At 32.6% G+C, this 15,353-nt stretch overlaps 2 protein-coding genes and 1 non-coding gene across 3 annotated transcripts; all 3 read left to right on the top strand.

The window, feature by feature from the left end:
* The first annotated feature begins 2,673 nt into the window (after positions 1-2,673).
* On the top strand, positions 2,674-8,586 carry LOC107622485 (Melibiase family protein). Its single transcript, XM_016324402.3, has 15 exons — positions 2,674-3,065; positions 3,138-3,225; positions 3,987-4,146; positions 4,250-4,507; positions 4,695-4,869; positions 5,345-5,406; positions 5,491-5,654; positions 5,778-5,875; positions 6,108-6,166; positions 6,271-6,405; positions 6,680-6,927; positions 7,024-7,183; positions 7,476-7,551; positions 7,685-7,735; positions 8,209-8,586. Exons 2-15 carry the CDS (start codon positions 3,179-3,181, stop codon positions 8,460-8,462), a joined length of 1,947 nt encoding a protein of 648 aa, XP_016179888.1. The 5' UTR covers positions 2,674-3,065; positions 3,138-3,178; the 3' UTR covers positions 8,463-8,586.
* Positions 8,587-9,552: 966 nt separating this feature from the next.
* Positions 9,553-9,624, top strand: TRNAK-UUU (transfer RNA lysine (anticodon UUU)). The gene has a single exon. It is a non-coding gene; the product is annotated as a tRNA-Lys (tRNA).
* A 74-nt stretch (positions 9,625-9,698) lies between these two features.
* Positions 9,699-11,240, top strand: LOC107624052 (large ribosomal subunit protein P3z). Its single transcript, XM_016326494.3, has 2 exons — positions 9,699-9,995; positions 10,909-11,240. Exons 1-2 carry the CDS (start codon positions 9,798-9,800, stop codon positions 11,071-11,073), a joined length of 363 nt encoding a protein of 120 aa, XP_016181980.1. The 5' UTR covers positions 9,699-9,797; the 3' UTR covers positions 11,074-11,240.
* The last annotated feature ends 4,113 nt before the right edge of the window (positions 11,241-15,353 follow it).

Raw genomic sequence — 15,353 nt, forward strand, 5'->3', positions numbered from 1 at the left:
AACTAGTTGGGAAAAAGCCGAGACAAAATGTGGCTGATTCATAAAACCAACATTCAATCCAACCCGATTTAACACTTCTTCTATAATTCGGGTGACCTGATAACGATCACCACGCAATCCATGTAAAACATTATCAGCATTCTCATGTCGATGAATTATGCGAGGATTTTCTCGATTTGGAATATGATTTTCATTTTGAAAAATATTTTCCATCCCCTCATTAGTTCCTCGAGCATTATGCCTTTCACCTTCATAATTGACGATTCGAGCGATCCTCTCGACTTGTCTAGCAAGACGCTCGAATATCGATTCATGATCGGCCATCATAGGATTCAGAATTGTAGTCATTTGCTGAGTCAATAAATTAACCAAGTCATGATGACTTTCCTCCACTTGTTGTCGATACGTTGTCATTGAACCCGCAACATTCGAAGTGGAGTCCACATGATACTCACGAGAATACTCAGAGTGTTGTTGTGGGTTTTGCATAATATTTACTCCATTTGCATTTCCAAAACGGATAGGCGGGACAAACCCACCCACAAGTGGGGTGTAACCAGCAGGAAGACCATAAGGGGGCCAACCAGCGGTTAATGGAGGTTGAAACGGTGGCATAGAGCCACGTGGACGTGTATTACATCCAACGTTTCCAATTTGAATAGTCGGGACGACTATGCTTTCAGTTCCGATTGCACCTTCCGAACGTGAAGACACGTCGGCTTGTTGTACGGATACCGGTATACTATCATTAGTGGAAAAACCACCATTCACATTTGATAATTCATCAGCCATGTGAATGATCTTCCCACTTCGTAATCGCATACACTAAAAAATTATTGGAAAGTAGTTATTTTTGACACACTTCGACTTAAAAACCGTCCCACCGGGCGTGCCAATTTGTTTTGTCGATATTTAGCAAATCAATGGTGGTTCGATATCTAATGATCTGGGAGCGAAACCTACTCCTCTGTGCGAGTACCAGTTTTCTAGAAGTGCATCAAAGTGTCTTCGATTAGACTAAATTTGAAAATTAAAATAAAATAAATTTATGAATTGACAAATAAAATTCAGAAATTAAAGTTTTATAAACTAAATCAACAATTTTTTTCAAAGAAATTAAAGGAAAATAATAAATTGCCTTCGTTTGAAGCAAAGGACTTCTACATGTAAAATTTAAACGCAGAAAGGTAAATTGAACAATAAAATAAAGAACACTTAATAGATAAAATCAATTGAAATGTTAAATTTACAGAAGAATAAATTGAAAGAATAAGGAAGGTGGAAGGAACCCTACAGAAAAGTTACTCGATTGCAGACTCAGGAATTTCTTGGATTGTGAGTGTGCTTGAGTGTTTTTCTGAGTAAAAGTTCCAACCCCTTTTCACTGAAATTTCCTAGTATTTATAATCTAACCTTACATAACAGTAAATTGAATCACATTAATTACAATTAATTATAATTAAAATAAATTACAATTTTGAAACACAACTGTCCTTGGTAACTGTTCCCGCTACACGATTATAGATATTCCCCATGTGATTAATTATCCACTAACCTTCTCACTTCTTTGACCACTCGACTAAATCTCCGAAAGTCATCCTTCAAATCGAATCTCCCTCTCGACTTAGCTTCTTCGATTTCGACAAAGTAATTGGAAACAATTTCCGCGTCAGCAACTCCCAAATTTAATCTCCTAAGCACATTTTCTCGAAAAACCCATTCTTGATATTTTTCGATTTGACTATTTCTGATCGAAAATAATTTTTCGATCAACAATATTAAACTAAATATTTTTTGGGGGCTAAATTAAAATTTTTATATGATTTATAAAAGAAAACTGCTATTTAGGTTGACCATTATCCCATTTCTTTACGTGAGGCTCTGCTTTTGACAGTGTGCTAGTCCAATATAACACAGATCGTCGATAGTGAAGAGTCAGATGAAGAATACGTCGCTAACAATAATGAAAATGGTTCTTCTGAAAATGAAGAATTTGCACCAGAGACTCCAGTAGATGAAACAGTATAAACGAGATATGTGTATACTTAAACGAAATAAGTAATGTGACCTAAAAACATAAATTTCTGCCAAATTACGTATTTTGGTAAATAAAAGAATTAAAATATTTATTTAAAAAAATCCTCCAAATAACTCTTATTAATTATTCGCTACGATGTACAAACACTGATATAGACACGATAGACAATACGATATGGAATACATTGACACACGAATTTTAACATTTTATAAAATATAAAGATAAACATATATATAAAATATAAAGTATTTTTTAAATAAATTATAATAATATTTTATTATTTTATTGATATTAAAATATAAATTAATTTTTGTAATTATACGTTTTTAATATTTTATTTTAATTATATAAAATATTTAAAATATTTTTTTATTTTAATAAATAATAATATATATTATTTCTAAAAATAAGATTTGATAATAATATTTAAATTTGTCCAAATATATTAAGAGTAAAATTTCTTATTTTTTTATTAAGATATAGTTAAACAAAACACACAGATATTGAATGAGTATCAATAAATGTTATATTCAACAGACACATATTCACACTAACTCAACAAAGTGCACTTATTTCATAGGTTATTCGATTCGCTTGACAAGGTTGTAAACTTGTAATTGCACCTACGAGTCTACGACGGGGATTGTGCGCCCACGAGCCAGCGCTCGTTATTTTCGTTAGTCATTTCTCAAGCTTCAACAATCACCACCCAGATTCTTCAAGTGTTGACTCAACCAAAATGTCCAGCCAAAACCAAAGTACAAAACACTTTTCTTCAACACCAAAACAAGTCGTTCAACCCAAATCATCACTCCATCTAATCTATCTAACCGGTCTGCTCACTCTGCACACTCTTCAAACGACCTTAGCCAATAATAAATAAAAATAAATAAAAAAGAAACTATTTTTATTTTATTTTTTTTTATTTTTTAATAATTGAATTGAAAGTTGAAACTTCAAGGCTCCAAGCAGTGACCACTAAGCAGCAGCAGATAGGTTTCCCTTTCCCAGAAGTGCTTCCTTACGGGTTAGGACTGCTTCAGTTTTAGCGTAAGCTCTCATCATTAACCCTTGCTTCATGTTGCTAATTCTGTCGCAGATTGATTGATTAACAAAAGTGAGCGAATCAAGTGTGTCTCCATGTCCTTCCTCTCTATCTGCCTTCTTATTTGTTTCTGTTTTCAGAGGTATGTTACTGTTATCACGGGATTCTTCTTTTGTTTTTTTTTCCTTATTTTTTTTTACTTTATTTTGTTTTTATTTTTACAACAAACATGATTAGTGACTAATTCTTAGGTGATGTTTCTGCTCGATCAGTATTGTCGAATACTCAAATAAAAAAAATGGATTGAGTGATGCTATTGCTTGCATTATTTTCTATTTCCATTTTCACTTACTAATTAGTAATTACTTTGCTTTCACTTACAGAGATCGTTTTTATGTTTGTTTTCTCTTTTGCTTGCTTTTTAATTTCGTAAAAAAGACAGTCCGGTGCGCAAGCATCCCGTATTAAGGGAAGGGCCGCATCCAAAGAACGCAATGCACGCAGCCTAACCTGATAATTTGGCTGTTTCCACAGTTTGAACCCGTGCCCTTGAGGTTACATGGAGACAACTCAACCGTTGCTTTTTAATTTGTGAAGGGAATTTTTTTTTTTTTTTTAAAAAGTAGCCTTGTTCCTGTTTTCTGCTTCTTCTGTACAAAATCTTTAAAACAGGAAACAACAAGAAAGTACCTCTTTCTATGCTCTGTGTATATGTGTGTTTAAAGGTTGATTTTATAAGCTGCTTTAAAATTTTTAATAGTGTTTTTGAGGAGTGCATCACAAAAGCTGCATTGATTTGAATACTTACTGCCTTAACCTTTTGCGACTTTACTTTGCCATTACTTTGAGATGTACAAACAATTAGACATAACTCAAACATAATATCTGAGTCTGTCATTTCAGTGTATCATCTGAAAATGTATCCGGAAGTGACCTACAGCAAGCTAGCATCCCACCAAGAGGTTGGAATTCCTATGATTCTTTTTGTTGGACAGTTTCTGAACAGGAATTCTTACAAAATGCTGAAATAGTGTCTCGAACACTACATGATCATGGATATGAGGTATAGGTTTTCCATGGAACTGTCACTTATTGATGTGTTTGAATATGTTTGTACTTCTTTCAATCTTATGAGCATTTGATTTATTTAATTCAAACCCTTGTAGTATGCTGTGGTGGATTACCTTTGGTATAGAAGGAAAGTCAATGGCGCTGGACATGATTCTCTTGGGTTTGATGTGATTGATGAATGGGGGAGAGTGATTCCTGACCCTGGAAGGTGGCCTTCTTCCCTAGGTGGAAAAGGGTTCATTGAAGTTGCTAATAAGGTACATAGCATGGGTTTGAAATTTGGGATTCATGTTATGAGAGGGATAAGCACACAAGCCGTCAATGCAAACACTGCTATCCTAGATACAGCAACGGTATTGCTTTTTGTTTCTGCTATAACTTTATATCCTTTCCTACTTTGGTAAATAATGGAATGTTGTAAATTGTAATATATTCATTAACATCTGATACGAATGCTGAAAAAAAGATTTGGGAATGTTGTTTTTACCTTAAGCTAAATTTTGTTGCTGACCTTCAATTCCTCTTCCTTCAATTTATAAGGGAGGTGCTTATCAAGAATCTGGTCGAGTTTGGGGTGCCAAAGACATAGCAATCCCAGCAAGGGCTTGTGCATGGATGCCTCATGGTTTCATGAGTGTAAATACATCATTGGGAGCTGGGAAAGCTTTTTTGAGATCCCTTTATGAGCAATATGCTTCATGGGGTGTTGATTTTGGTAATTGATATACAATTTATAGTCAGTTTAAGTATGTGATATATCATCATACTCATGTCTCGGATAAATTTAAGCAATATAATGCATCAGCTTTCCTTCTATACACTATGTGCACTATTTGTTTTTGGGAGATTGTTGTTTAGGAAGAGTGAGATAGAGTTGATATTTTAGTGGTTCTATAACTTTCAGTCAGTGTTTTCATATATCAAATTTCAAAGCTTCTGGTTCAACTAAAATTAAGAAAAAGATTATCTTTTGGCCACACTTTTAAAAATAGTCAACCATGGATTATGTTTTCATTTGTTAGAGAGGTGAGTAAATCTTGAAGATTAGATTGATTATTTTTTGATGTACTAATTAGGGGATACTCTGAATTAAAAAAGGTAAAGAAGATTATATTTGTTTATTCATGTATGAAGAAATTACTCAACGGTATTTAAAATTTAGCAACCAGTAATTTGTTTTATACTTGCAGTGAAACATGACTGTGTATTTGGTGATGACTTGGATTTAAGTGAAATAAGCTATGTATCAGAGGTATTATGCAGTTTCCTTTACTCCTGATCAGTAAATATCTTGGCAGATTCATTGACCAATTTACAATGTGACATGTCATTTCAGGTTCTAAGGAAGCTTGATCGCTCCATTGTATATTCCTTGTCTCCTGGAACTAGTGTGACCCCAGCCATGGCCAAGGATGTCATTGGACTGGTCAACATGTATCGTATTACAGGAGATGACTGGGATACATGGTGGGATGTAAAATGTCACTTCAACGTAACAAGGTTATTAAATTGATCTATTTCAGTTTGGGTGCTTGCATTGTATCACTTCGTATTACCTTTTAATAATGATTCTTCTCCATCCTCGGCTATACAATAAAGTTAGTTTATTCAATTCTGAATCAGGGATTTTGCAACTGCTAATCTGATAGGAGCAACAGGCTTAAATGGGAAATCCTGGCCTGATTTGGACATGCTTCCATTTGGATGGTTAACAGATCCTGGTATTATATAGAAATTACTTTTTGTTAGATACCCGAATCATAAAGCACTAGAACGATGGAGGATTCTCATCAGACATATTTATTCTGTTAATATGAAGATATTGTTGGTTCACTGATTCTATATGTTTACAAACACAAAAGATGTTTAAAATCATCTATCATTGATAATTGCTACAAACTCGTTTTAAAAATGATACTCATGGTAATGTTGATGATCATCAAAATCCTGTAGGTGTAAATGAAGGTCCACACAGGTATTGTAGACTCAATCTAGAAGAGCAAAAGACACAGGTATTTGTAAAAGCACAATTAAGTTGCTTTCCCATATTGTCATGCAAATTTTGATGTGTGACATGTATTATCGGTACACACTGACTGGTTGTATTGACTTACAGATAACACTTTGGGCGATAGCAAAGTCTCCCCTAATGTATGGAGGGGATCTGCGAAAAATTGATCCTACAACATATGGCCTTATCACAAACCCTACTCTTCTGGAGATCAACTCTTTTAGCTCAAACAATATGGAGGCATGTGAGCCTTCTGATTACCCATTAGTATAATCATGGGAGATCGAATCAGTATGATCAGCGATGCTACATAAACAAGTCATTTTGGTAATCAAGTTCAACCAAGTTGGTCCAATAGTTTATTGGCACAACAAAAATCACCCACACATGTGAGCGTGAGTTCACGCTTGTTTTTCTTAAGAAGAAAGACCTGGTTGGGCTTGGTTGTAAAAATGATTTGTTTATCTAGCATTTCTCGAGTATTATCATTATATCACTTTTGTTATGACGACAGTTTCCTTATATCACAAGCTTGAGGAGTGAAGGTCAAGATCTTGGAGGGCAAATGAGAAGATATATCAAAGAAACAAAGACCTTATATACACATTCATTAGGTCTCACTAACTGCTCTGATCCGAAGGCAAGTGCTTGGACTAGTGAAACTGTTGACCAAGATGTTGAAAGGATCTGTTGGAAAGGGACTTTGAGAAACAAGCCTTTGGCAGCTTTCTGTGTAAACAAGAGAAAACTTCACTTCAAATTGTAATCATGTTTTAGTCTTCTCTGTTCCATGTGCTCAACTTTGATTTTTTATTACTTATTACTAACTGCATCATTATTGTTCTATTTTGGTTACAGTATTGAAGAGAGTTTGTCCCAACTGAACCTTGGAAGGAAATATCATTTAGTTGCAACCAATAGAATAAAATTTTGCTTGGATGCTTCTCCTAGACGAAAGCTTACTTCTAACGAGTTCGTTAGACGCCCATTTTCTCCGTGCAAATGGGATGCATATCAGGTATATTATATAGTCCACACTCCACACTTAATCTGTACAACTGTAACATGCACGTCCTTTTTTCCTTTAGGAATACTCCTGGGTAAGAATCTCGTAACCTGTTAGCCAATGTGCAATTACTGCACTCTTCTCTGGATAATCATGTCTTTGTGTACTGCGATTTTTGTCCCAATCATGCCTGCTGTTTTTTATTGTTAGTTTTTTCTCCTCTGACCATTAAATAGCCTTGATTTTTATATTTTCTTCATATTTGTGAATTCTATTGGAAGCTGAGTTATGCAGTCTTTGACAGATGTGGGAACTGAACCCTAATGGGACGCTGGAAAATAGTTATTCTGGCCTATGTGCAACAATGGAGCCTGTCAAAGGTGAAAATCTGTATATATATATATATAGAAAGCACTTTCTATAATGATTATGATTTGTGCTAGTTGTTCAAGTTGTGATTTTTTCTTTCCTTTTATATTTATTATTCATGGAGCAAGTGTGTCATTCTTGCAGCTACTATTAACTCCGGTGGGCTTCGCTCTTGGATTGCAACCGGAAGAAATGGTTTGTTGCTGCCAAAATAAAATACAAGCACTTAAACAAAATAAATTTTTTCCAAAGAGTAAAATATATTTTTGTTTGTAATGTTTGTAATTTTTTTAAAAATATCCCTAAACATTTAGTTTAATTCAGTCCCAAATGTTTCCAATTCGTGTCAAAATTATTCTTGAATATTTTTGTTTTATCTCTAACGTTTTAGATGGAATTGATGTTTAGGAGTAATTTTGACACGAATAGAAAACGTTAATGAGAAAATTGAATGAAATTAAACATTATAAGTATTTTTGAAGAAAATCACAACTCAATGACATATTTTACCTTTTTCCAGTTTTGCCAAAAGATAATTTTGCATATTACCATATTACCCGTGTAGGTGTTAGCAAAAACTTGGTCAAATACTCAAATTAGATTGGTTTATGCTTTCAACAATCTTTTCTAACTACTATTTTATATTATATTGTATAATCTATGTGTAGGAGAAGTCTATGTTGCTTTCTTCAATCTAAATGAGCAGAAGACTGTGATATCTGCCCAGATATCAGACATTGCTAAAGTTCTTCCAGGCACAGACTTAAGTTCTTGTGAGGGCACTGAATTGTGGAGTGGAAGTGACGTGGTAATATCACAGGGTGCGTTATCAACGGCGGTTGAAGCGCATGGAAATGCGCTATTTGTACTAAGCTGCAGTCCCAAGAACAAAATAAAAATGGTTGTCACTGCTGATGCATAATTTCTTCCTTTTTTTTTTTTGGAATTATTTCCGAAAATTTGAAATGTAAAATAAGACAAGTCACCAAAGAGTTGTATTTTTCAGAGTTATATAAGATGGGGTGATTAACACGATTATGGGCTGATGCATTTGGCAGCAACTATTCCCGGTTTTGTGATGTCAACGCTAATTTGAACCTTAATTATTGTGTTCTCTATCTTTATTATCATCGAAGAAAAATTGAAATAGATTTCCTCCATGATCCGTAACCCTAAACCCCTCTTACTGTCTCCATATAACTTGCATGTTGCCTCTATGGTGTCTCTTGAGAAAGATCGGTCTGCAAGAATCCTTTCAAGAAGACTCTTAAACATCTTTTTACCGCAACTTAAATTATCTTCTTCATTAACGTTGACAATATCCTCTTCTTCCTTCATATTCCTTCTCTGTCTGCCTCTGTGAACAACATTCGTGGCCATATTGAGTTTGGATCGACACTTAGACTGATCAGTCAATTGAGACTGTGAAATTTGAATAATTAGAATTACTCTTGCCTAACCTTAGCAGAGTACTTGAAATCCTAATAGGATACTTAACATATCTTCTATCATTAACAATAAATCAAGAGACACATAGTTAATAATCATTGCGCAAGCTTGTCTCTTTTTTATGTCAAAGATGGTAAACAGCTACCTAACTTTCAATATCTTCTGAATTTGTTTACTTATTTTTCACTTGAATTAAAACAGTGCACGTGAACTTAATTATCATCACCATGATGAAATTTATCTCGGTCTTCACTTTTAATAAAATACAAATTAAGTGGAAATTGGAAGTTAACCCCAAGAACATAAACTACTATAATCTCCTTTGAAGTATGGTGAAGTTTATTATCACTCAATTCATTTTGTTCAAAGTTTGTTTTCTGAGCATTTATCTGTAAGTTGGTACAAATAAATATTGAATATTATATTTACAAGATATAATAAAATTAAATGTATTTTCTTCTGAATCTAAATCTAAACAGAAGGTCGTTTTCTAATAGTTGGGTTTAACAGGCCCATGAAAATGTTGGAGTCAAATATAAACAACAATCTAAATAGAAACATGAGCCATCTTAGCTCAGCGGTAGAGCGCGTGGCTTTTAACCACGTGGTCGTGGGTTCGATCCCCACAGACGGCGTTTATGTTTTTTTCTTCAACAGAAACTAGGGGCTAAACTGTCATTTAACCTCAATATATTAGGGTTCCCAGTTCGCAGAGCTCCCTCATAATAAACCCGCAGTCGAGAGAGGCGTAACACTGTGACTGAGAAGGTTTCTTTCGTTTTCTCGCAAAAGAACAGAGCAGAGAGCAATGGGAGTTTTCACTTTCGTGCTCCGCAAATCCGGCGGAGAATGGACGGCGAAGCAGCACAACGGCGACATCGAGGAGTCGTCTTCCGACACCTTCGACATCCAACGAAAGCTCGTTAAGGCCGTCTGCGCAGTCGATTCATCCGGCGCCGTTCAATCCTCTTTCTCCATAGTTACCCCTTCCTCCGCCGTTTTCCAGGTACTCTTTCTCGATCTCGTGTAGCATCTTCTCGAATGTTCTATTTTAATCAATCAACCTTTTTTTTTGTTTCTATTAGCTGGTTTTGATTCTTAGAATCTTTTTTGGGAAAAAAGATTAATTAGGTTTTTATCATGCTGATTTTCGTTGATGATTTGATGGATTTTGTGAATCGTAGATAAATTGTAAGTTCTATGAAGCATTGATAAATTAGTCTTTGCAGGTCAATTTAGTCCTTTCACGGGTCATTTTAGGGACCAAATTGATCTGTGAAATGTGACTTCAGAGACTAAATTTATATTTCAAAATTTCAGGGACTAAGAATGAAACTTTTTTTTGGGTGAATTTTGTTGTGTCATGAAATTACTAGTATGAGCTATCTTTAAAGTGAAAAAAGAGTAAGAAGTATTCTTATGTTTTGTGTGTCATGTTTTAGGATTCATAGGAATAGAATGGAATGCCTCTGGTGTGAAATTGAAGTTTAGAACCAAATAGATAATAATAGTTTTAGTATTTTAGGCACAGTAGAACTGTCTTGTGAAAGCCGGTGCGTTTTTATCCAAATCACTCCTAAAATCTTGACTTGTTTATACATGTTTTCTCCTGCAACTGTGTCCAGTTTTGGTAACTGCAACTGGGATGGTTTTAAATTTGGATTGTGGTGTGAATTGCAATTTAAAATCAACTGTGTTGTCAAAGAGCTGCCATATTGGTGCTACACCACATTTTCGAAAAACTGCTCTACGGCTATAGAGAAGCTGGTTTCCTTTGCTCTGTTTTTGTGTGTATTATATTTGTTCCTTTGTCCTTTTTTCATTCTCCTGTATAACTGGAAGTGCAATTCGCAGTCTGTTCTGTGTGCATATGCTTGATGAATAATGTTAGGATGTGAATTTGACCTTCTTTTACTCAGGTGGTTGTGGGTGGTGCGGTGTTTGTTGGAGGTGGTGCAGCGGCTGCAGCTGCTCCCGCAGGAGGAGCTGCCCCAGCTGCTGAGGCCGCCCCGGCTGCAGCGAAGAAGGAAGAAAAGGTTGAGGAAGAAGACGATGAAGATTTTGGAATGTCACTTTTTGATTAGAGTCTTATGGTTACTTATTTCTTCAAGGAAACAGCTTTGCTTTTATCAATCTATGGTAGAAATTTTGCACTATGTATTATGATGTATTCGATTGCGCTTGATTAAGAGCACTTTTGGGTTTAATAGAATTTCTATGCGAGACATCAATAGAATTGTGCCTTTTTTAATCGCAGGGGTTAAGGGGAAAAAAGGAGTAATAACTAATAAGACAATTAAATCGTTGAAGAATTTTGTGAAATATATTACGTCTGCTGAAAAAATAATAGGACATTTGAGTCCCTAGGGATTGTTAACGTTGGTCATGTCACATTCTTTAGTTAGTCCTCCATCGACATTTGTCAAGTCCATGTGTTTACAGTTTACACACATAGATATAGGCATGAGTTTGACGGAAGTCAAAGAATGACTAACAGAAAGATCAAAGATGTATTAGTGGTTTACACAATTTTTCAGAGATTTAGTTGTCCTGTTCTTTTATTTTTTATTTAAAAAAAAAAAAAAAACTTAGTTTATGATGTTTACCATCTCGCTTTTACAATCCCTCGTTTACTTTCTAGTTGCTTTGAGAAAGATACATTATGGTTTAGCTTATGCTCAATAAGTAGTGGTGAGCCCAACTCTTATAAACAATCCCAAATTCTAATAGTGGTGTGGTTCTGTAGCAAGAGGGCACTAACAGCATGATTGTGTTTGCAAACTGTCGCATTTAGATCATGGTGGCACTTAGTGATAAACTAAAACAGAAACGGATTTATGCCATATTGTTTATACTTTATACAGAAAATGCACCTTTAAGGTAACGGAATTAAAATCTAAAGGAGCTTGCTAGTTGCTATGGCTACAACCAGAAACAATACTAATGGGTTTTGAACCTAAGCTAATGTGGATTAGTTACATTATAGGCATGTAGCGTACAACTTAAATAGACTCATTTTATATAAAGGTCTTTGTACCAAGTGTTTCTTGGTACAAAACTACAATGTTGTTCAGTGCCTTATCCAGCGGCTCAGTGGATAGCAATACTAAAGCTTTTGGTTTCAAGCGTCATTTATAGTGTCCATTATATGAATACATTGAGTTAACCAATATATATATATATATATATATATATATATTGGAAAATATTCTCTTTCATGTTTTTTTTTTTTTTTCATTCCAAGTTTATAATCATGCTAGTCAAAGCAGAAAATGATGGCTCAATTTTTTTGATATTGCTGAAAGATGTGTATTCTACGTTGTTTTTTGTTTCATGTTAGTTTAACACTATTGTAGAAAAAAAGTTTCAGTTTTCAAAAGACACAAAACGTTAGTGTTGTTTTGTGTGAAGCATTTTTTTTAATTAATTAAAAAAAAAACGACATCGCCATTTTGCATAGGAAAACATTTTTTAAAAATTTTATAATAAAAAATGGCATTGCCCTTTTGTGGTTAAATTCATTTTGTTAGTTTAATGAATTTAAAAATAAAAATTGGTTAAAATGTCACTAACATATATGCAGTAAAAGTGAAAAAGTCAATAGTATTTTGTGTTCGCATATATAAGAAAATATAAAATTAACTATAAAAAAAGTGATGGTGTTGTACAGAAATGCATTGTTGGAAAATAGAGGTAGAGTTGTTTTTCATTTTGAAAGAGGTCTTGAGTTATTCTGCATGTTGAGAGAGTGAAAAACTTTTGAATAAGTTAAATAAATGTATAAAATAGAGGATTATGTTAGTTTAAAAATATACTATAATGGTCATGTGTTATTGATGTTTATTTTTTAATAATATATGAAGGACTTAAGAGTGTCCTTTCTCAAAGTGTAGACCATCAAGTGTTGAAGAGAGTGACAAATATTTTGTACAGGCAACTTGTCTTAGTATTTGACTATTTAGTAGTCTCGTTCAATTTTAAATAATGCATGTAGCTAATGAAACAAGTATGTAATGGATATTTTCGACCTATCATCAAACTAGAGCATAAAAGCTTCACTTATTCAATTATATATTGAGTTTGAGAAAATCGTTAATGTTCACTTTTCGAAACCTAACGTAGACTTGACGGTTTATAATACTAAAAACGATAAAGAATTTGAAGACAATTATCAAATTATTGGTCCAACTGAAAATGTGGAGGAAGATAACATAATAGTTGAGGGAGATATGGTAGATATTACAAATATATTAGTAGACCATTTTTTATGCATTGTGGCAAATGTTGCAAATGTATTAATAGACCATTTTTTATGCATACATTGAATTTTGATGCCATATACATGCACTGGAATGGAAAATACTTCCAGTACACAGTTATATCAAATTTGGCACTGAATAATATCATACCAAATAGTAATATTTTGTGGCATTTCACATATATTTTCTTACTCAGTCACTTAGTCAAATGTAGGCGCCATTTTAAGTTGCGAAACCATGACAACTTGATTTCACTTCTTCTGTGGTTATTCGGTCCAGGAGCAGTATCAAATTGGTTAATGTATTCAATCTCTAACCCACTTGTGTTATGATAAGTTAATTCAGTCACCAGGAAACTATGAATTTAGAATTCAAGGATCATGTTGATATCCTCCAATGCAATCGTGCACTTGTAGTGTGGAACATGAAAAGTGTGGTCGTGCACTTGTAGTGTGGAACATGAAAAGTGTGGTCCTATGACGCCACCTTTCAACCAATGCATTTATCGTCGAACTATGTGACTTATAATCCTCCCAATATGAGATATATGATAAAGAGGAGTGATAAGGGGTCAACAACTTTTGTGATTTGTAGCCATCAATGATGTTTTTAATGGTGTGAGATTTCATCCAATAGTATGGAATTACTCACTTTTCTTTTGCTGGTTACATACTGGCCAAAATTTAATAAAGTTATTGACCCCTAAATTTTTCCGGAAAATCCACTCTCTCTTAATTGTTCCTCCAACTTAACATTATATGAGTCTATTTAATTTAGGTATCTGTTCTACACATTTCTTGTACTATGAAACAAAAATCATAATTAACAGTCAATAATTGTAACTAACAAATAACCACTATAAATTAATATTCATATTAATTACTAACTACTCATTTTAGTAACATCTATAATTATGGTATTACTAAATTAATTGTTAATATTAACCGCTATTGTAAATACGAAAATTACTTATATAGACAAGATATCAAAGATATTCTATAATGTAGTTCTCATCATGTATCACGTTTTTTCATCTTTATCTTTTTAAAATTCTACAATAAAAAATTTTATACTAATAATTAATGATAACTCTATTCTATTTACTAATAATTAATCTTTTATAATTAATATATAAAAACATATACTGAAAATTAATAATAATTTTGTTTTTCTAATAAATATGCAAAATAAAATTAAAATTATTAAAAATGTACCCTAATAGTTGCTAAGAATAACACTTAATAATATTACTATTTTTTAACAAATATTGAAAGTAAAACTAACCCTACTGAACAACATATGCTAATAATTAATAATACTACAAAATATGTTAATAATTAATAATACTGTTGTTTTTTAATTAAAGATTTAAAATAAAATATAATTTACTAAATATATCCTAACCATTAATAATAAGAAATTTATTTTTTTTTAATAAATATTCTGAATAAAACTAAAATTAGTAAAAATATATGCTAAAATTAATAATAATTATGTTTTCTTAATAAATAATTAAAATAGCAGACAAAATCCTAAAAATATGTAACAATTGATAATAGTTTAATTTTATTAATAAATATTTTTTTTTAAAGATAGGAAAACTCGAACATATAACCTCTGAATGAGTATAAGAAGACTATGCTAATTGAGTTATAACTCGTTGGCTTATTAATAAATATTTTAGATAAAACTAAAATAACTAAAAATATAAATTAATAATAATTGAAACTTCTAATGTTTTATGTAAAATAAAAAATTCTAAAAATAAATACTAATCGTTAATAATAACCAAAGTTAATATATTTTAATAATTTTTTTAACATAAAAGCTAAATCACTAAAAATATGTAATAGCAACTATTAAATAATTCTGTTTTTGAAAAAGAATTATAAATAAAACTAAAATTATTAAAAATATATACTAATAATTAATTAATAATATATACTAACAACAATTAACTAACACTAACATTAGTACTATGACTACAGTTACTACAACAAATCATATTTTTTAACTAATCATAATCAACTAACAACTAGTTTGATTAATACTAATCAAAGCTAGAAAATAATATTAATAAATTATATACTATTTTTTAATAATTT

Source organism: Arachis ipaensis, chromosome B10, assembly GCF_059453495.1.
Source record: "Arachis ipaensis isolate K30076 ecotype BB chromosome B10, ASM5945349v1, whole genome shotgun sequence".
NCBI lineage: Eukaryota > Viridiplantae > Streptophyta > Magnoliopsida > Fabales > Fabaceae > Arachis > Arachis ipaensis.

Coding starts and splice junctions, on each gene's coding strand:
- LOC107622485 (XM_016324402.3), top strand. CDS start 3,179: ATGTCCTTCCTCTCTATCTGCCTTCTTATTTGTTTCTGTTTTCAGAG. Junction 6,406..6,679: donor TTAGCTCAAACAATATGGAG/GCATGTGAGCCT, acceptor TTATGACGACAG/TTTCCTTATATCACAAGCTT. Junction 7,184..7,475: donor GCAAATGGGATGCATATCAG/GTATATTATATA, acceptor AGTCTTTGACAG/ATGTGGGAACTGAACCCTAA.
- LOC107624052 (XM_016326494.3), top strand. CDS start 9,798: ATGGGAGTTTTCACTTTCGTGCTCCGCAAATCCGGCGGAGAATGGACG. Junction 9,996..10,908: donor CTTCCTCCGCCGTTTTCCAG/GTACTCTTTCTC, acceptor TCTTTTACTCAG/GTGGTTGTGGGTGGTGCGGT.